This window comes from Ischnura elegans, chromosome 9 (assembly GCF_921293095.1).
Source record: "Ischnura elegans chromosome 9, ioIscEleg1.1, whole genome shotgun sequence".
In the NCBI taxonomy this organism is placed as follows: domain Eukaryota; kingdom Metazoa; phylum Arthropoda; class Insecta; order Odonata; family Coenagrionidae; genus Ischnura; species Ischnura elegans.
In genome coordinates, this window is record NC_060254.1 from 54,351,494 (window position 1) to 54,373,421 (window position 21,928).

Consider the following 21,928-nt stretch of genomic DNA (forward strand, 5'->3'; position numbering starts at 1 on the left):
TATCACTCTCAGCGGTTCAAATCGGACAAAACCCTTTGCACCACACACGACAGACGCGATATGGAGATTCGATAATATCAACGTACTCGGACGCGATGATAATAATAATAATATTTATAATAATTATAAATTATCCACCAAAATCCGGCCAAAATTATCCACTAAAACTTAGCAACTACCTATGGACTTTTAAAAAATACTCAACCATATTACAAATACCATCCACCCGCCGTACTATAGACAGATACACACATTTTATCCTGGGACAGACCGATACTTACAGATAAAACCATAGATTACAATAGGCCTAATATTTTATTGATCCTCAAATTACAGCAAAGAGCAAACATAGTCGATGTAGCAGTGCCACTAAATCACAATGTTGAGTCTACGGAAAGAGAGAAAACACAAGAATATCAGAATTTGGCCGGTGAAATAAAAAATACTTGGAAGTTGAAAGGCGTCAGCATTCACCCCCTGATAATCTCTGCGGAGGGAGTCTTGTCTAAAAGATTCAAAAAAGAAGTCGAAGACCTGCGAATTAATAAACAACTGATTAACCTCGGACAAAAAGCTGTTTTACTACAGACCTGCCAGATCGTGAGAAGATTCCTGGGTCGGGCATGATCGGACAGTGTAGGATAGGGTGAATTCTCTTCCTTAACATCCGAGCCTAATCCTAATTTGCCCTGAGGATAGGTGACTATTACCGTCTGGTATAACCAGCTGAGAAAATGCATGAACTAATACTAATATAAATAATAATAATAATAACAATAATATAAATAATAATAATATCAGTAAGTTTGATTACTTTCCAAAAACAGAAAAAAATCTTCAAAAATAATGTACAGGCTTTTTTTATACCCAAGGAAAGCTTTAGGTAGCTTCCAAGACAAGGACCTTCGACCCGTTGCCTGCGGGCCGCGTGCGGCCCGCCGGCTAATTTCTCGCGGTCTCAAGAGGCTATAGAAAATATTGTATCTCGTCACGTAATACAAAATATATATCGACACACTAGTCAAAAATAAACAATGTCAAAAATCTCATTACTCTATTGGACTTCTTAATCAATAAAGATTGTTGCACTTTGAAATTGTGCATCTTTTTTCAATTCTATTAATGCGGACGTGGAGCATTGTGGCCCTCGATGGGCGATGTGAAATCGATTTTTGGCCCTTGCATTAAAAGAGGTTGAACACCCCTGTTCTGAGAAATGCCTGCAGTTAGGCTACCATCCCAGAACTTATAGCTGATTATTTATTTTTAGCAGAACAATACAAACGATTCTAGTTAAAAGGTAATTTTATAACTGTATTTACAATGAACCAAATGGGATATAACAAATACGTTTAAAACTTGATACAATAATATTAAATAAATTATCTACATACGATACCATAGAGAAAGGTAATATATTAGCCAACGAAATCGTGGAATTCAGTCAATTAGTCCCACCAGACACATCACTTGATGGGAAATCTCTATTATAACCTTGGTTACATGCGAAGAGGTCGAAATTCCATGTCGGTCATACTTTTTTTGTGTGCTCGGCTGCAAATTCGAGTTCAATGGCAATCGGTGCAATGGAGAGAGGGAAATGTACGAAGATAATAAGTACAATTCCAGTTTTTTCGCCGAGTGATTATTCGGAGCGCCCAGCCGATATTAATCTGTGCTCTTTCGGCAGCCTCTCCCGGTATACGCACCACTGTGTCAAGTTCAAGTTCCATTCCATCTTTCAACACATTCGGCAGAGAATGGGAATTCAAGAAAACGAATAACACTCGCTTGGCTTGCCTTATTTCCCGATGCATTAATGGCTTAAAACTAACGCCGTTATCACGAAATTTTCTGAGAACGTATATTTATTTATTTGCACTAAATCGAAAAAAATTCGGTACATAAGACCTTTTACATTGGATTTGTGAACAAATGGTTAAATAATAAAGTGTAACAAGAAACAACAACAACAGCATAAAAAAACACGAATTAAATACACTCAGATATCACGTAATACTTCACTTGCATGAAGGCCTCATCCGCTCATTTTAAAATTAGGAAAGGCGGAGAAAGAAAGAAGGATTTTATGCAGTCGACATTTGTCCTTAAATTAAATACCGAGGGGAAACTAGAATATTTAATAAAATTATAAAACTTATTATACTGTCCACTGGTTTATTAACAATAACATGTTTCGACGCTTTGAGAATCATCAGGTCATATAGAATAACAAGACAATGACTTGCTATTTCTCAGCGGAGTGGTTCACGGGTTTTAAACCGCGTGTGCCTATCTGTGAAGACGACAGTTTCGCCAGAGGTGCAGCTGGCTTCTTCAGGTCACTGCCGGCGAAACTGTTGTCTGCACAGATGGACACACGCGGTGTAAAACCCGTGACCCACTCCGCTGAATCTTCGCCTCACCGCGAAAGCCTTCCTAATGAACTTGTTAATTCTATTTGACGTGATGATGACGCAAAGCGTCGAAACGCGTTTTTACGTATTAATAATTAAACCAGTGGACAGTACCATAAGTTTTATCATTTTATTCAGCATTCTGTTCCACCATATCTCGCCAATCACAGCTGAACCTTTCATATTTAAAATGGACCTATTTCTTTTAGTATACATTATATATTTTATAAGTTTTTAAAGGGTTAACTATAAAGACTCTGAAAATTTGTACAAAAGATTGTTATGCGCGAAAATTCCAGAGAAGGAAAATCATTTTCTATGATGGTGTTCAAACCCGGAGGCCCAGATTTACGCTCGTTGCTCTACTAACTAAGATATCTATGAATCTTCTTACTCTGCGAAATGTTGTCAATTTCATATACACTGGAAAGGTAAAACTGGTCCTTTACGCTTGTTGTGCCAATTGTCCCCTTAGTGAGTTGAATAAGCACGAATACTCTAGCTGAAGAGGTGGTATTCTAAATACCTGGAGCAGTTGGACCTGTGCCCGGTGTATAAATCGGGGCGAAATACGAGAATCGTCGTCGTTGGGGTTTCGTCAATGGAATGAGTGAATAAGCGCGAGCTAGCCCGCGGTTTTCTCCTTGAATTATATAGCGTAATTAAGAACAAGAAATAAGTCGCGAGTAAGAGGCATGGACTTGCGACGTCATCAACTTAACTCCTAAAGGGGTAAGGCCGTCGGTTTTTCTTGGGAGATAGATCAAGAAGTAGGAGAAACGATGAATCAAGAAACGAAAAAAGTACTGGTCGCTTTATTTTTTAAGCTCTTAAAGCAATAGAAAATAAAAAAATGGTGAAATAACCAATATATCCTGAATCACACCATCATTTTTCACGTTCAAATCCAGTGTCCATTTCAACTATGCTTTTTGCGACGTTTTTTATACTTAATTATTTATTTTAATGTTGTTAAGGAGTTGTTGATGAGAGGAGGGGGGCATTGTTGAGGAGAGTGAAAAAATAGAAAGTTGCACGAAGTAGTTAGGCGAAAACAAACTGATTGTTAAGGAAAATAAAGAGAATTTGGAGCAAAACAAACGTCTGGCGTTACATTGTTTGACATCTATGACAGGGAAAATGATTGCTTAAGATATATTTTTCTATATCACACGTCATTTGAGGCCTCCCTGGTGAAATGCCTCACTATGTTCGTTATCATAAAGTTCAATGGGATCGCCACAATATGCGTTTGTTCTTGTTTACCGATTTTCTACAGCTATATTTCATGCACGTGCTCGGTGATAAGAAACACGACGGCTAAATATCATAGAAATAGGGACAATGATTGCTATCATTTCTTAAAAAAGAAAACTTTTTCCAGAGAGATTTCGTGAAGCAGCATGATTTATGATACACAGAGAAATCGTCCTATCCTCTGAATTTTAATTTCACAAACGAGGTCTAGCCAATTGAATCAGAAAAATTCACGCATAAGTCCAGGTTTTACAGGGAAATTTTTACAAAATTGCAGGTTAATCTTAGGTTATTACTGCGATATATGAATCGTTAACTGCAGAAAGCCATCATGTCCCCTACTAAAAGGATAGATGCTACGGGAACATTTGCTCGGTGTTATTAGCATGGCATGTTTCCTTTTAATAAGAAACGTTTAGTCTTTCACCTAGCAAAAATTTAAGTATAAAAACATGATTTTTACATGAAACATTTAAAAACACGAAACAAGACTTTTAAAACACCCAAAATTGCTTCAATACTTTAAAATAAAATTTCATTACATTTTAAGTTCCTAATTTGAATTCTTACACTTAGTAATGGAAATTTTACACTTAATCTATGAATGCCTCACAAGACACATCAAAACATTCGCCATATTTTAAAGTGTTACTTAGATAAACATATTTTTTCATAAAAATTTAAAATATAATCAATGCATCGTAAAGTGTGCATATAAATAAATTAGGCCTTATAAAGGGTATTGAACTGGCAAAATTTTATGTGAAATGAATTTGAAATAAAAGATTTTGACAATCCAGGTTGGAATAAAATTTCATGAATAATACATGCATATTTCCATAGACTATAAATTCACGCATAATTATCTCGGTTTTCCCGGCCACTAGACACCCTAAAAACTCTCCTACACTTGATGAATGACTTGGTTTTCCCTGAGTATCAAGTGCAGAAAAGTGTCTCGGGTTTTCCACCGGTTAATGTTCTCCATGTCTGCCGACGTTTTGAGTAGCGACTTGCTGTTCATCTTCAGGAGATCCTTAGGCCCCTACTAGCCGAGGCAACCAGAAGCGCTACCGGTGGCGCGTCCGGTGGAACTGGTCAGTCGTGGGGCATAGAATCAAATGAGTCCTATTAGCCGAGGCAACCAGACGCGCCACCAGACTTTCCAGTCGCCTGAGCCCCGCAGCCGCGCCTTCCACCTTGGGTTGCTTAGGCCCCTATTAGCCGAGGCAACCAGACGCGCCACCGGACGCGCCACCGGTTGCGCGTCTGGTTGCCTCGGCTAATAGGGGCCTTAGAAGATACCCTGAGGATGAAAAGATAGCGCTGCCAGAAACGTCGGGAGACAAGGAGAACATTAACCGGTGGAAAACCCCAGAAACTTTCCTCTACTTCATTTTTTTCCAATGGCTTACAATCATATGTTGTCTTGGCTTGCAACCGTGTTTCATTTGCACGCTTATTGAAACACGCGTGGTAGACTTGCACGTGAAATTAAAATTAAGTGGGCAGTACGATATTTTTTGTGCATGATTTCCAATCATTTCTGCTATTCCTGGAAATGATTACGTCCGAGAGACGTAACTTCAGCTGTAATTTCTTCCATCCCTGAACTTATGCGTGAAAAAATATCGTATGATACAGTGCTTCATATTCCGAACGTTACGCTTTCTTCTGAGTTAGATCTCCCCCTGAAAGACGACCGAGAGAGTTATTGGGTTGGCTGGATGGAAATGAAAGGATAAGGCTCTACTCGTGATATATTATAAGGCGATTGTGAGAAGGAATTTTCCCACTCCACATGGGCAATTTTCGGCCGAAAGGAAATTGCCTTGTCAACAATGAGCACTTGATCGATACGCTTTCATGACGTACAAATTCAAAAAGTTCAGCAGTCCCGCAGAGATAATGGTGAATTCGGATGAAATTTTAATTTGATCCTTACGAAAGACACCCCATGCTATTCTTAACACATTTCTATAACGGTTCTCATCATTGGATTTTCATTAGACTAATTAAACCTCATTACTACTTGGGGAGCGAGAAAAAAACCTCTCTGTACTTTTACGACTGCACATAAATTTTTAAATCTCTTTACAAACATCCTCATTTAGTGAGGGCGCCCAAGGGAAAGTGATCTTCAAGTATTCTTTAAATTGTGAAATTCACCCGATAGAGAAGAGCTCTACCCTAACCTATCCAAACAGCCCATTGCCCGAGGTATTGAAAAAGCATTTAGGGAGTTTTTTGAAATTTGGAGGAACGGCTGTATTATCCAGAAAAAATTTGTGCCACTAACTCTTTAAAAATACCGCGCTCATGACTTACATTAGTCTAGAACTGGATGTATCCTACAAAATCATGTGCCCTAGTAAAAATATTCATGCTCTAACGTCAGTATAAACTCGGCGAGGTACTCAAAGTAAATGTTAACAAGAGCATCAAGGTGGCTGTGCAGTAACCGAAAGCTGAGGCCAACGATGAAACCCCGAACTTCAGCATTAGTGGGTGTAAAAAATAGAAAAGTTTCCAAATATAATAATAATAATAACTTTACTATTAAACTTAACGCAATCCTAATATTTATTCTCTTTCGAGAGACTAAAATTTACTGATTTTGAATTTAAACTCGATGTAAACAACCAAACTGATTGTTGACGAGTTGACTTTGTGGAAGTCCATGGATAGTGACAATTGAAACAGCAGTAGTATTTTTCCACACTTTTTTAAAAATTCTTTCGCAACCGGTTTCAAAGCTTACGCATCATTATCAAGAGCTGTCAAAACCTAAGGAGCAGCAAGCCTGGTATTTATATTGAGCTTCTATATTTTACCCCACCTACACCCACCCTCAATATAAATACCAGGCTTGCTGCTCCTTAGATTAGACAGTTCTTGATAATGATGCGTAAGCATTTAAACCGGTCGAGAAAGAATAAAAAAGTGTGGGAATACACTACTGCTGTTTGAATTAAACAACGTTTAACTTAACGCTAAATTAGGAGTCAGCAAATCAAACTCGTTATGGTTCACGTGACGTGGCATTTTTATCTTGGGTGCATGATAAGAAGCCCAGAATCGCGTCTTCAAAAAAACTTCAAGAGCAGCACTCCGTCCGTCGGATGGGACGTTAAGCCGTGTTCCCCTTGATGCCTTTCGATAAGAGCAGGCTAATGCCGACGCCGGGTTTCTCTCCACCCTTCCTGCCATACCCTTCCCTCATGGCGCAAATGACCTCAGCTGTCGGTCGCCTCCTCCAAATATCTTATCATTCCATTGTTAATTAATTCAGTGGATTCGTAAAATTCTTCATTTAGAACTTCATAAACTGGCAGAATAGTGGGATTATAATAAAACTGTATTTGTTCTTTAGTTATGTGTTTCATGCATGCATCGTGGGAGTTCACACCGCCTTATTGTATGTGACAACGTGCGATGGATATTACTTCATTGGCTATAGTACGCATATTTTGCGATTTTCATGCTACGTATAGGTGAAAACTTGCCCCCTGCCAAAAACGTGGCTATGAAAGTGTGATGCAGATGAGTAACAGAAGATGACAAATCCATTGTTGGATTCGCCCACATGGCTGAGGAGGACACCTCCCCTTCTTTCTCTCTGACGGCAGTCGAAGGCGAAGTTAACTCGCTCGGCACTTTTAGAAAGCTGAAAGTTTTTCGGGGGGGAAGGAGAGTTGGTCCAGCATCTGCTCTCCGTTTTAACGTGTTTGTTTTCTCAAGTTTCTCGCCGAGGAACAGCGCAGTGGTTGCTGGGTCACTGAACGGACAAGTTTCCGTCCCAGAGGAGGTATCACGCATTATTCGTTGGACCACGAACGAGTTGCAGCCCAGCTAGCTAGAACCGTTAGGAAGATGAACTTTTAAAAAAATACTCAACCGAAGGCCAAACAAAATAAGAATGGGCTATTTCACCAGTATCTATGATCGATATATTTTTTCAATTGAGGTTGAAAAACGAATCGACTTGTACTTTTCCATTTTTCCGATCCGTCTCCTACTAATCTAGCTATTCACCGCGGAAAAACTGTCTTCGTAGATAAGTCGATGACGTCACAAGCTCGTGCCGAGCGGGTCCCCGCTCCTCAGCTACCCCTCGCCTTTGTGCTTTGGTCTCACGTGGTCCATCGTGGCTCACACTCTTTCGACGGATTCCCGCTCTAAATGAGTGCATCCCCCTGCAAAAATTTTCCTCCATGGTACACTCTCGGGCACAAAAAAGGAAACACTTGGTCATGTGCTGAGGGCACCACTTTCGAAAGCTCATCTAGCGACTCCGATTTAAAACGCCGCACCCTCACCCCATTGCCTCATGCCTTTGAAGGGCATTCATAGCTGCCTAGCATCAAAATGGGCGTACTCGCACTGAAACTGCTTCATGTAGGGTTTGATGATCGCCCTAATCAGGGCCAGGATAGGATCTTATGTCAGGATCATAAATGGATAGACATTTTTCATGGTACAATTAGCTTGGCTAAGAATACATATCGAAGCCTTATATTCTAACAACGCATATCTCAAAATTTGGCCGGTCTGAGTTAATACTGCTAATACTGTGAATAAAAAATAAAATTATAGTGTAAAACAATACTTTGTTTGCAAATGCATGCTTCGTCTTCAGTTTTATGTATGTTTTGCTTAAATTTCAATCAAATTATACACAATTAAAAAAATAAATCTTTTTTTTTTTTCTCTCCTGAAAAGTTGCTATTTTTGAGATGCGTGTTGTTATAACTTAGCCATCGATACCGGAAACAGGAGCGTTTTTTCATTCCTAAATCCTCTCATATAGCTCGCTACTGTTTCCCAATTGCACGCGCTTGTAATTTCGTATCCGCCGACGAAGCAAAAGGAGTATTGGGTTCTTATAGTGGGTCCTGTGTGGCCTTGTCACAAGTTCAGCACCCGAGTTACAATCCCTATGGCGCCAGAGATTACCTACGACCACGTGTCCCTGGCTGCTTGCTTTGATACTGGTCCCTGCCTGAATAAAAGTGCAAAACTCTACCCGTCAGATGAGATGTTAAGACGTGATCTCCTTGGTACCTTTCGTAAGACGTAACTGTTGACATCAGCTAGCCAACTAACCGCCCAATGTCTCCATCATTTGCTCTGTTACCTCTTGATAATGACCTGAAAAGGCCGAAACCTATTGAGTTTTTAATGAATACTGTGTGAAATATGACAAAGTATACATTTTATTCTATCTGGAATTTTAAATTGAGGTTTGGATTAAATCGTAACGTAGAAAAGGCATAAGTTCACTAAAACAATCTCGTTTACGCTCATAGATGATAAGTCCTCGCCTGATGGAGACTTCATTCACGGCCGTGAACTTGGAGGTGCGGCGGCGGTATCCGCCGAGGCCCCGCGCACAGATAGATGAAAGTGGTCGAGCCGGTCGGTGGTCACAGCCGTGGCCAGACCACTCGCCCGCGATTCAAGATCAATCTCTCTCTTTCTACACACATGTTGGGAATAGGAGAGGCCGAGCGTGGAAGAGACTCCTTATGGTGGTCGAAGATTTATGTCCATTGCGTCGGCGCTCCATTTCTATGATACAGCCTTAGCTCTAGTCCGCGGCACGCTAGATATAATCTAGGAGTAAATATAGACAGAGCCTTCGAGCATCTTTCAGCTACATATACAGACTAAACCGAAAGACAGCTAAATAGGCGATTGGCGGGAGGTGTAGGGCACATAGGTCTTTACTTAATTGTAAAGCACTAAAGATTATTTGGGTTCCGTGGAAAATAAAAGAATAAGACTTAGTAAGGTTCACTTGTATCCCTTTATGAAAATGTAGCGATGTTGTGATACCCGGTTCGAGCTTTCTTAAATATACAAGTGAACCTGAAACAAGTTTTATTGTTTTATTTTCTATAATAGAAAGGTTTCTCGCCGTTAAGTATGAAGTTCAGGGGTGGATCCAGGATTTCTTTCTGAGGGGGGGGGGGCACAAGCAAGGCTGTATCTAGGATTTTGTTCTTGGGGGGCACAAGGATACCTCGTAATACAAAACGAACGCAATGATAATGGGACCGTATTAAAAATCTTGCATATTTTTAAGGGTCTGGGGGGGCACGTGCCCCAGCCCCCCCCCCCCCCTAGATCTGCCTATGATGAAGTTATAACTATATGTAGAGTTCATTGGAAAAGTTTTTCTACAGCGGCCGCATGCATTCATTTGGATCCTTCATTTTTTAAGAAAATAAAATACGTGTACCTATCTGTATTAGGGAGTAGTAAATATATTGTAAAGCAGCTAAAAAGCTATTTCCTGAAGCAACTAGAGCACATATTCAATTTCTGGCAATTCACAAAGTCACCTTCTACCGAGAAAATAGAGTCATGGAATGGCTTAGTGAGACGTGCTGCAATAAAATCATTAAAATGAGCATTCAAGTCACATGCAGCAAATGGTAAGCAAAACTGAAATAAAAACAGAATAGATATGATTTTTATGGCGTGAATCCGACCTCATCTACATCGATGATCGGAGAAACGTGATTGAATTGCTCCATAATATACACTCAGAAACAATCTAGTTTTCTCTCCAATGGCTTTAATGCCAAAAGTGGCTCCCTCTAATGGTGCATGACCCAAATACCGTAAACTATAATGCTTCTCGTCACTACTCTTTTCTAGACTCTATCATCGACAAGTCCGTTAGTTCTTAGCGGTTTCGAAGGTATTTGGCGATTAAAACCGAGCGAATTCTCGACATTTGTTCCTTTCACCGTGTTTCGCGACGGTGTTCCAAATTACATGAACACATTCGTCTATTTGGCCAAGGCTGCTTACTTATCGAAAGAAAATAAGCGTTGTTCACAATGACGGTAGGTGTATGTTTATTTGTTACAGGGATGGCAATCAAGACGAAATTATGAGGCCTACGTTCACTTTTCATCTAGGCATGGAATGATATCCACAAATGGGGGTCAGTTTTTACCCCGGACGGGTCGTAAAAAAAATTAATTTTGATTTTTAAATTATCATTATTGTGCACTATCAGTTGAATTCTTTTGAAATAGTCTTCTAATTTTACCTTTAATCTATATTAATTTAAAATTTATAGATATGTGCTTGTGATTTACTGTATTAATACATATGACCAAAAGATTAAAGATGGGTATAATACATACACTGACGAAGACACTTTTTCCCCAGTTGTTAAAATGGGAAAATTCTAGTGAAACAGAAAAATATACCATTCCAATGACTCTAAGGGGCCCCTTTCTTGTTAGTACAGACCTATAACGAGTTAATAGTGTTAAGGCGTGTCTATCGACGCCTTAGATACTTCAAATATTAATAATAATCACACTACTCATGCAACAGATGTGACGTGAACATATTAGCCGTAATTAGACACGATCACGGATCTAAAAATTAAGGACACCAGTAAAGAGCTGCGTCAAACCTATCATGGATATTTTTGAAGCAATTACGATGAAGATTTAATAATAATAATAACATAGTACACATAATACCGGTCATTATCTCTACCAATGGAGTAGTGCGTAATTCAATACATCAAGGTCTTCAAACTACTGGACTGCCGAAAAACTTGTTCATACAATACAAAAAGCAGCAATTTTAAATACTTGTCGGATTGTCAGAAAAGCACAGAGTAAGAAGACGAGAGTGCTTGGTGATACCCGTACCTCGCCTAAAACCAGCAAAATGCTGTGAAAAATATAATAAATAATAATACGTCTTCATTGGGCGAGATTGGGACTAGAAAGTTCCATCTTCCATCTATCCCCGAATTTAATAGATGATACCAGCATGGTAACCTAGCAAGTATAGTGCTTGGCTACTGATTCTAGGGTTCCGAGTTCAAATCTCAAGTGGAGTCTTCGGGTACCCCAATATGAAATTCTACAAGGGTATGGTAGTCAAGGAAAGGAACAGCAAAGTTTAAGAGATCTTTGGAGTTATTTTTAAAGCGTTTACCAGAGGATGCACTCCATCACAGAGCGTAGTCACGCCAAAATACATAGCTGTTCACAATAATCCATCCATATCAAAAATATTTGCAGCAAAATATTATTTATGATAGATAAAATTAGCAAAAATATAATCGTTTCACGAATTATGGCGAGTAGAGTGTGAGGAAATTTTGATACACCTTGAGATAAGGGAAAGAAATGCCTTCGTGTCTGCCTTTCCACGACGCTGACCAGGCGATAAAAAATATATATATCTTAAGCCCATGAGCGAGCAAAAAGTTAGCGGCGCGAGTTTTTCCTTCTTTTGCGAATGAGGAGAAAGTGAGAGTCGAATTGACGACGATGAATGCGGACACAGAAAACAGCTGAGAAGCGCCAACGAAAGCGAACCCACATCTCTCCCCTTCAAACGTCCCTCCCGTGTAATCGTGTTCCTCGGGCTTTCATCGCGTTGCTTGATGAATGATGATGAAAATTTCGCAGATACCACAGAATCTTCAAGTTAGGAGTCTTTTCCACTTCTGAAGGATCTTTTGAACTGAAGATGCTAGCGAGGGAAAATATTTTTATAATTTAAAATTTTGCAGGTTTCCTCACCAATGTATGCATACCCTTCTTTCATCTTTAGGTCCTATCTACAATAAGAATTACTAATAGGGTAAAAACGTTTCGCGAATTATAGCGAGTAGAGAGTAATAATATTTTGGAGAATTTTCTGCGAATTTATTAACTATTGTTAGAAAATTGTGGACCGTGTAGTATTTTAGCGTAACTACATAAACCGAAGGAGTTTTTTTTAGTACAAATTATAATTCCAAAGAGTTCCTGAACTTAGAGAATTTGCGTTCAATCCAGTAAACTTTATTCATTATCATTAAATCGTTTCATTTTTTTACTGAGTGTCCAGACGTAATTTATACTTATATTAATGCTCCTCTGCTGTATTAGAAGGTGATATCTTGTTAGTATTTGAATCATATCAAATCGCGTATAAACAATTATTTTATTAGATATGTAATATTAAAATGAATTTATCTCTTTCAATCGCCATTTAACTGCAATTACAAAAGAGCAGAGATGCACAAGGGGTTGAAAATGAATCATCTGGGCCAGTAGTTACAGTTTCTTTTTCAAATTGGCAATCACTGATAAATACCAATCCATAATTTGAAAATGTAAAGGTTTCAATTTTATTTACTTTTCATAAATTATCTTAACTGTTTAAAATTTCGACATCCATGGATTATAACTTTAATTTTTTCCATAGAAGTTATGATTTAACACACTGTACCTAGGATTATCCCATAACTATTTGCATTTTGATTTTCAGTCCCTGCTTGTACAGTATTATTACTTAATTATCATATAACTGTAAGTAATCCCGGAGCCATCAAAAGCAACGAGATAGAGAAGTCTATCCTAAAATCACGTTAGATACCCAACGTATCATGCGAGAGAGAGAGTGACAATCTTTATCAGGAAAATAACGTATAAGTTACTATAAAGAGTTACTTTTTTAATCGCAGCAGTTACAATTGAAACACATGATGAGCAGTCTCCCAATAGCTCATTTTCTTTCCATTCCTGAAGATAATTCAATTGATATGTTACCAACGAGTCGTTCGATAGATAATAAAGTAGTTCATATTCTATTTAATCCTACATTGGGTGAGTTATTTTTTCAAATCCATCAATTTTTCATACCTCGTTAGATTTCTTTCATCTGCAGGGGTCGTCAAATTTGTTCACATTCGAATCAAATGCGTCTGAGAAGATAAAATCATGTGAAACTATCAGCTGAAGAGAGCATGGATACAGCTAAGGGTATCAATTTCGTATTACTCACGCTAAGTAACCTTTTATCAGAGGTTAATGTACGTACAAAGTTCTTAAACATTTCCTGTTATGAATATGATGTACGTTCGTTGTTGATGCAGACCATAGAGTTGTAAGTATAGAATGAAATATGCCTAATCTTCATCCTTCCGCAAACTTTTTGGTGCACAGTAAACAATTAGATTTTACCGGAAAATAATCTAATTAACGGTGAAATTATCTACTAAAAATTAATGATAACTAAGGAATACCGTAAGGTGTTCTGCGAGGCTAATGAGCTCTTAAAGGCGTAGTGTTATTTTAGGGTAAAAATATGATTAGCGTCCTTCAACCCGAAAAATATCAAGGTTTTCCTAGGAGGAATAACTCCGAACCAAAATATATCCTAATTTTCCCTGCCACATTACCGATTCGCATTAAAAAATAAAGGAAAGAGATAAAGTTCCCAGAATAATGCAGTGCAGCAATTTAAGTGAAATTCATATTTATCAAACAGAGAGATCTTGTGACCGAAGGGTTAAAATATTTGGGGGTTACACGAATAAACTCTCATTTCCTTCGTACGGTGGAGTAAATAAAATACCTCGTTCGGGAAGTTTTCTTGGGCGTACAACCGGATCAGAGTAGGCGTTGCTACCAACGTTTTAATGACTAACTTAGTTGTTGCCACCAGGCAAAATGATGCCCTGTGTCATATCATGAAGGCAATTCCGACGTAAATACAGGAATTTATTCCTTATGGTACAGTAATGTACCGGTTTAGGAGAGTATTATTAAGAAATATAACACTAAAGTACGTAATGGAAGTTCTAAAGGCGATTAATGAGGTATAAGATGAAAAAAAAACTTGGTATATTGTCTTACAAAAATCACGTAAACTGCAGTCAGAGGATATCGTGACCCGTTTTTCGTTTCATACCGACCTGACCCCTCCCTAATAGAACTTCCCAATTGAATTCACAGTAAAACTTATTCAATTTCATTCTATAATGAATCCCTTGGTCGTCCTCCCTTTCCCTCGCTCACGAAGCATCCATCCCTCTAAAACACGTTTCAGCATCTTTAACCCGCAGGGCCGTATTCAGCATCAAATTTAGGGGAGGATGTAATAACCTGGGTCTGGAGAGTATGGAATACCCCCCGTTGAAAGAGGGGCGTTCTCCTGTGTAAAATATTTTAAAATACCCATTTTTTTAAAGCATTTTGGAGGTTAAATTTCATTTTTAATTTTTAAAAACAAATTAAATTGAACAATTTTAGTCATGGTTACCAAAAATATTAAAATAATAAAAATCAAACATTTTTTGATTCAATTTCGGGAGGATCACGACCCCTTTGCCCCCTTGAATCCGCCCCTGCCTACTCGTATTGCACTCTCTCTATCCAGACCCACTTGTTTCCTCCATATACCCTCCAGAAACTTTGGGCACCCACATGAGTGACAAAATGAAGGAAGGTTCTCCCGAATCACCTAATGCACTAGAATGAAGAAGCACTTACTCTTTACTGCCCAGGTGTCACCGGTCTTAATCGCTTTGGCGAACGTCAGCCAATTCGCCTTGCAGTGCGGGTTCAGGAATGCCTGCTTGCCTTCCTCTCCACTCAGCCGTTCCGACAGCCGCTCCACATCGAACACGTCGAGCAGTTTGTGCAGAGAGCCGTGGGAGGACCATTTGGGCGCATCATCGTTCTCTTCTTCCTCCGTCTGGTTGACAGCCTGTAAGACTTCGTTGGGGCTGTGCGTGGTGAGCGCGGGCTCTGCCTCGGACGATACCGCGCAAAACAGGCAAGCCAACAGCAAAAGCTGAAGCACTGACCTCCGTAGGCAAGTCATGGCTAGGACTCGATGCAAAGCACCGCCGAGGATTTTCCAAAAAGACAAACTAAAAAAAAACACCAGCCAAGTGGAGAATCCTCCTTTTCCTAAGTTGAGGTGAAAGAGGTTTGCTTTACGATATGCTCCTCAACATTTTTTTCTTGAGCGTAAACAGAATTGTTTTCACCACGAACACACTCACTGTGGTCGCTTCGAGTTGACGCCAAGAATATTTTTAAGGAGAAGTCTTTCCCTAAAACGCGCACTCTCAAAGCGGCAGTGATATCATCCGGGCAGGGAACAACAATGGAAATCACTGCAGACCGACAAGCAACCTTTCGGAAAGATTCTGCGGGGATTCTGAAAAATATCCAACTCTGTTCGGAGGCACGGGAGGTGAATCTTTGGCTACCTCGTAGTTACCGTACTCCATCGGCTACACTTGTGCCATTCCTCGAATGCGATCTTTTTAAGAAACACTCTGTATCTGTATAACAAACACGGAGATGGTCCAATCAAGAAGCCCACCGCACAAATCGAAGACCTTACGGAGATTTCAATGCTCGTCCACCGCGGAGACTTCAACGCTCGAATTGATGGGCCGGACAGTCGGCCGTCATAGATATCGCCCCGGGAGCGTCCGAGAGTTTGGTCGACGAGGTGCAAGCAAAGAAAGCCGTCTGCAGCGGCGGTGGTGCCGACGTCGGCGGGCCTCCAACGCGCTTTCACTGACCCACCCCCCTTTCCCCCTTCCGCCCTGCCCAATCCGAGACCTCCCTCCCCCAGGGTCGCTCTCCGCCTCACACTCTAATCCTCGCTAGCCGCCACCAATGCTCCCCCTTCCTTCATCATTAGGCTCCCATTCCACCTCCCTCTCCTTTCTTGGAACCCACGCGGCATATACTACTCTCTCTCTCTATCCGCACCCCATCCCTTCGCTCCTCCCTCTCAACACTTCCTCACTTTTCCTTTCTCTCCTTCCCCTCCTGTTTTTCGTCTTCAGCTTTTCCCTTGTTTAATCGGGGGATTTGCTGTTCTTATCATTACCTCTCCATTGATTTGGTCCAAACTATCACTTTCCGGAATCGATCACAAATGACGCGGGCACAGTTGAGAGTCAAGTACCTACTAGCGATTACTTCGCACTCGTGATATCTAATTCAACAAACAATTGCTTGTACTCGCAATTCCTATCCGCATCCTCTTATGAGTACGATACAGTCAGTAATCACCAGTACTCGGAACTCTATAATTTAGTTTTGAAATGTGTATCAGTGTACATCTATGTATATTTGAAAAGACGATTAGTGATGGCAGACACTTGAACCTATTCCTCCCAAACTTATTCCAGTAATGAGGAAGGAATAGAAGCCTTTGAGACCTGAATGATGAAGGATGCCACTGAAGAGAAATTAAATAGACGGCTAATGTGAGAAACGGTGAGGTCTACCCTGGAAAAGGAGAAGGAAATGTAATGTACCGCACCAAATACCAAAGAAGATCAAAGGCGGTTTGACGATACAATGGAGAAAGATAATTATGTGAGTAACATTGGAGTGAAAGTTTTCAAGTACCCCAAACAGGACCAAATTACAAGTATTTATATTAAGTTAGGGAAACAGAGTTGGAGACCCATTAGGAAGAACCAAGCGACCTTGGAAGAGGAAAAAGTAAAGGGTTGAAGTACATACATAAGTTGGATTGTATTACCATGCATGCTCCCGTTTCCCACACCTATTTGTCTCATCCCTTTCTCATACATGTCCTGGTTTTGTGCGCAGATCCCCCACCGCTACTTAAAGGCGTGTTTACACGATGCATTTACCCGCGCGGGCTGATGCGTAAACACACTCACCTGCACCGAGCGAGAACTCAAAATTGCGTAAATACACAAATCCATGTCTGGAAAATATTCCCTGTTTTAATATCGTGCAGCTATTCCATAACTCACCCATCGACGTACTTCTACGAGTAAAGAGATTGTTTTACAGCCAATTTTTGGGCTTTTTTTGTTCACTTATAGCTCAGTATTTTGTTTACCTCGTCAAATGACTAAATCATTGGGGATGTTTTCCAAGAGCATTCTTCGATACCTCAATATATCCAGCCATCTCGTGGGTAATATCATTTAAAAGCATCTCTCAAATTGCATCCTCCATATAGTGCATCCCACTATTCTCACAAACGTATTTTCCAGGTTCTTTCAGACTGCGCTTTCCTCACCGGCCATCGGAAGCTGCCATCAATCACTCTTCCCCCTCCTCGTCCCATCCAAATCTTCCACCAAATTCACTCCTCCTTCCCCCAACCTTATTTCCCTCTCTATAAATTTTTCCTTCCCAGCATGCAGCAGCTCGCAGCATCCCCACCTTTTTCCCTCCTGATCCTTCAATTTTTCCTGGCCGCCACCACACAATCACTCCCCCTTCCTTTATAGTCTCCTTCTCGCTCGACTCCTGCCTCCCTTCCCCTCCACCCAGCTGGTCTACATTTCTGTTAAGGTCGTTTGCTGGGCGACGAGGAAGTGGTCAAACACAGCACGAGGAATGAAGACAGGGAAGGCTAGGAGCTAGGGGACACTCGGGAAGAACACATCCGTATTAAGGTGACGAAGCAGCATTCAATACGATTCATTGCATTTTTCTCGGATTTTCTTCCGCGTCAGTTGGCTCGTGGACAACAGTTTTGCTGGATATCTTTCCAGCAAAACTGTTGTCCACATGGAAGAAAACCCTGGCAAAATGCAGACATTAAACCATCACGGCGGAAACCTAAGTTCTAAAAGTATTCTCTATTTTTGTCAGCGTGCAAATGGCATTTTAATTGCAAAACGTAGCAGGTAACAGTTAGCTCAATTTCCCATCCTCATCATTAACTTCAGTACGGTATCTGAAGGCCGTTTTACACGAGGCAGGTTAATTGCTCAGGTTAGAACTGCATTAATTTCTAATTATGGTGAATTGACGAAAGGAATTAGAACAGGGGCTACTTTTCCATCTCACGTCCGTGCATTTTTGCATGTGCTATAGCAATTCATCGCTTTTAACGGCACAATTTTGACTGCGCCTTCGTACACTCGTCAGATTTTACATTTACGTTCCTCGAGTGAAACTGCCGCAACGCCCTTTTACAGACGAAATTGTATGACCTTAAGTCTAATACATTAACAAGGAAATCAGGGGGATATATTTAAGTCGTCGGTGCCCTCAGTGAACACTAATGACACTTCGAGGAATACCTTTGCTTTTTGGTTTGTACAATACTACCTTTATTATAAAATAATTTATTGATTGATCCAAAGATTGTTACATTATAAATAGTAACTTTTTAGATTACAGGCAGTTTTCAGGATCTATCTCGAAGAAAACAAACTAATTAATAAAATAATCACCCGATCATCATCCATATACGTCAACCTCTCTGCCATGAAAGACATAAAGAATATGAACTTCTAAAAGAGTCAGAGGCGAAGAAAATTAAAAGCTAGAAGACGTAATAATTGAACGAAAACCATGGCAAAATATGAAATGTTTTGGTCAGTATTCATCTTACTATTGCTATATAACCCATAGGTCTGCTGAGTTTGTTATTCTTCAACTCAAGAAATACCTAAGCGAGGCTCCATAGAGTAACCTCCTAGTTACGAAAATGCATATCTCTTTCACCTCCAAATTTCCGTAAATGTTGGCATCTAGTGGACGACAGAAGTTACGATAGAATAAAAATCGGTTATTTATCCGGAAACTAATACAAAATTTATTACAGCACCTTCGTTTTTGACACACAGCAAATATTATTAAAACATTTATGGCAAATTGACAGATTGCGCATGATTGATATAGTAGTCTTGTTCTTATCTTTCTGTGTCGAACTACATCTCTAGCTAGTTCGATGATGGGACGATTACTACCAAAACTTCCACAAATGCCAATATCCAGTGAAATATAACGAGAGAGTTTCAAGCTGTTGTTCACGCAGGCTTCAATCATGGGCAACCTATGGCCCAAATGCTTGGACTGAAGCACAAAATAATTCGGCGAAACATCGCTGCACCTTCGCTTGTGATAAACAGGAAGTATTATGTGACAGCTGTAATGTAAAATGACCACTTCCGTTAAGTTACCTTGGCAAACTCATTCATACCATGCTCGATCTGCCAGGATCTCAGGTTAGATCAATCAAGGAACGATCAAATCATTCGCTTATACCGATATCTAATTGACCGTAACGCGAGAAGTCCAACAAGAGAAGGACACTCACTTCTGCGCAGATTTTGATTAAAATTATGATCAGGAGTGTATTCACTTTAGTCAAACCTAAACCAAGGCTTAAATGCTCATAAATTAATGGAAGAAACTTCAAGTATTAAAGTAAATAGCTTATAAATAAATGATGTGATGACGCAACTTCCGTAACATAACAATAGCCATCTCATTCAGGCAGAAGCAGCTTTATCGATCTAAAGTAGTTAGATCTCTAGTTAGATCAATATTGAAGAAATTATCTAAATTACAGAAAATACCATAATCAAGTGGTAGATAGCGGAAGAATTTGGCCTATATATCCATGCTGGAAGTAAATTTGAAGCTAATATTATAAGAGGCAACCAAGAAACCAAGCCCGATATATAATGCAGTGTAATATTGATGCACCTTTTCTTGTGGCGTTCCACAGAAGTATTTACATAGAATCTCAATGCTATGTGACAATAAATCCGAGATTACCAGGAAATTCTCGTTCATACGTACTCAAATGGATGTACACCTAAGGAAAGATTGATTTTGAAGCGGTTTTTACATAAATATCACCGCAAACACTCATACATATCTATTTAACGATAACGCGAGACTAATATTTGCTTATTATTACCTGAGACACTTGGGGAAGGAGTATCGGCATTCCATTGTTTACAATTCGGTGGATGACCTGGGAAATCTTGTTCATGCCTAGTTCAATCGTTTTACAACTCAAGGTAGATCGAAAATCATGGAACGATAGCCATCTAAATTTCCTTGATAACGTCCAGTCACAATCAGCCGCCACGGCTAAATCCATGGATATTGAAATCGGCTGAATAAAGCACCGCTTACGCCGCGATTGCGTCACTCGAGTAAAATGCTTAGTTTGATTCAGCAGAGTCAAGTGGGCACCTCGAAGGAGAATGCGGAAATGACACGCACTCTTTATCACAATAAGTGGCCGAGTTCTTTTATTCCCCATTATATAAGGTGAAACTGACGCCAATATGATCACAGGCGTGACTGACCACCACGGAAAAGTGACAATTTTGTCTTAGGTAAAAAATGACGCAATTACCAACAGCGACTATTTTGAGCGAGACTATAAGCATACGATGAACCCATGGTCAACAAAGAAACTCAGCAGTCTCCGTTTGTGTTTGAATAAGCATAATCGTCGATGCCATCAAAAGTTGCTGTTGAAGCCGAAATGTGTGCTTATAAGACGTGACTGGCGAAAATTAGAGGGCATACTGGACGCCACTAGTCACATGGACTCGAAGTGACATTAAAAATAGGAGAATACTAAGAGGAGACCCTATTTCGTCCCGTAAAATCTTGACTCATGAGCCACTAAACTGGCGCTATTTTAATCTGTTTCCAAAATTTCACGTAACGCGACGATGAGCATGGAGCGATCCATTCATTCCAAACTTATTAAAAAAGAGTATTTTAAATTACGAGGAATGGAATGGAAAAATTACGAATTAGATTTAGCGTATCGTTTCAAATATATAGACCGTTTAGCTGCCCTAATATTAGCTTATTTTCTAACGGAATGTGGATCCCAATGCCGTCAGCGTTGACCATTGTAAACTCATTCAAATTCGCGATGGGCGACTGGAGAGTCCTCTATAGTAGCATTCGTGAGTAAAATGATCACTGCATGTAACGAAGCGCCACTTGGTCATTGTTTGTTATGATTCACGTCAATATTTCGGGTTGATGCTAGACCAACCGTCCCAATCGTTAAGTTCATGGTTGAGCTTAGCTATTTACCTACTTATCTGAGCGAAGCAAATATCACAAAACAAAAATAAACATAGTTTCCGTTCTAATTTGCAACGTAGAGGAATGGCGAAAGGAATGCCATTCATAACAATAGTGGTGCCGATTAAAATTGACACAGACAAATTATTCATAAAATTATATTCCCAGCGAACTAGTCCAAGTCTCGCGAGAAATCTCTCTCATCAATTTAGGTTTACTTCAAATTTCATGTCATTCTTTAAGTATTGGAATATTAACATTAGACAATCAATCGTCTAGTTGATATTTAGCATAGTAATATGCACAGCAATAGGGTAGTTTCCTTCATCAAAGAAAACGAATGGCATTGATTGCGATTCGTTACCCACCATTACTGATTTCATAATACACATTTTTTTTTGTTTTTGAAATACCGGTTTAGACGAATGGCAAGGGTCAAATTTTACCCTCATTTGAAAAAGGCCAGATTGGCGCCCATGCGATTCCACTCCACGTGACGTCACAGGGGCCTAGTTTCTACACGAGAGGATAGGAGTTATACATCGTCTGAGGTTACCATTGCATGCATGAGGCACAGAGCTCAGAGAAATATGTCTTAATAATCACCTATTAAAACTGGCT

The 21,928-nt window shown here is 39.8% G+C and overlaps 1 protein-coding gene across 1 annotated transcript in view; it reads right to left on the reverse strand.

The window, feature by feature from the left end:
* The window catches only part of LOC124165365, a 166,463-nt gene extending 150,462 nt beyond the window's left edge, over positions 1 to 16,001 (reverse strand). The window contains exon 1 of the mRNA XM_046542741.1: positions 14,984 to 16,001. Within this exon, the coding sequence (XP_046398697.1) occupies positions 14,984 to 15,317 (334 nt within the window). The 5' untranslated portion in view covers positions 15,318 to 16,001. The remainder of the gene's footprint in view (positions 1 to 14,983) is intronic.
* Between the last annotated feature and the right edge of the window lie 5,927 nt (positions 16,002 to 21,928).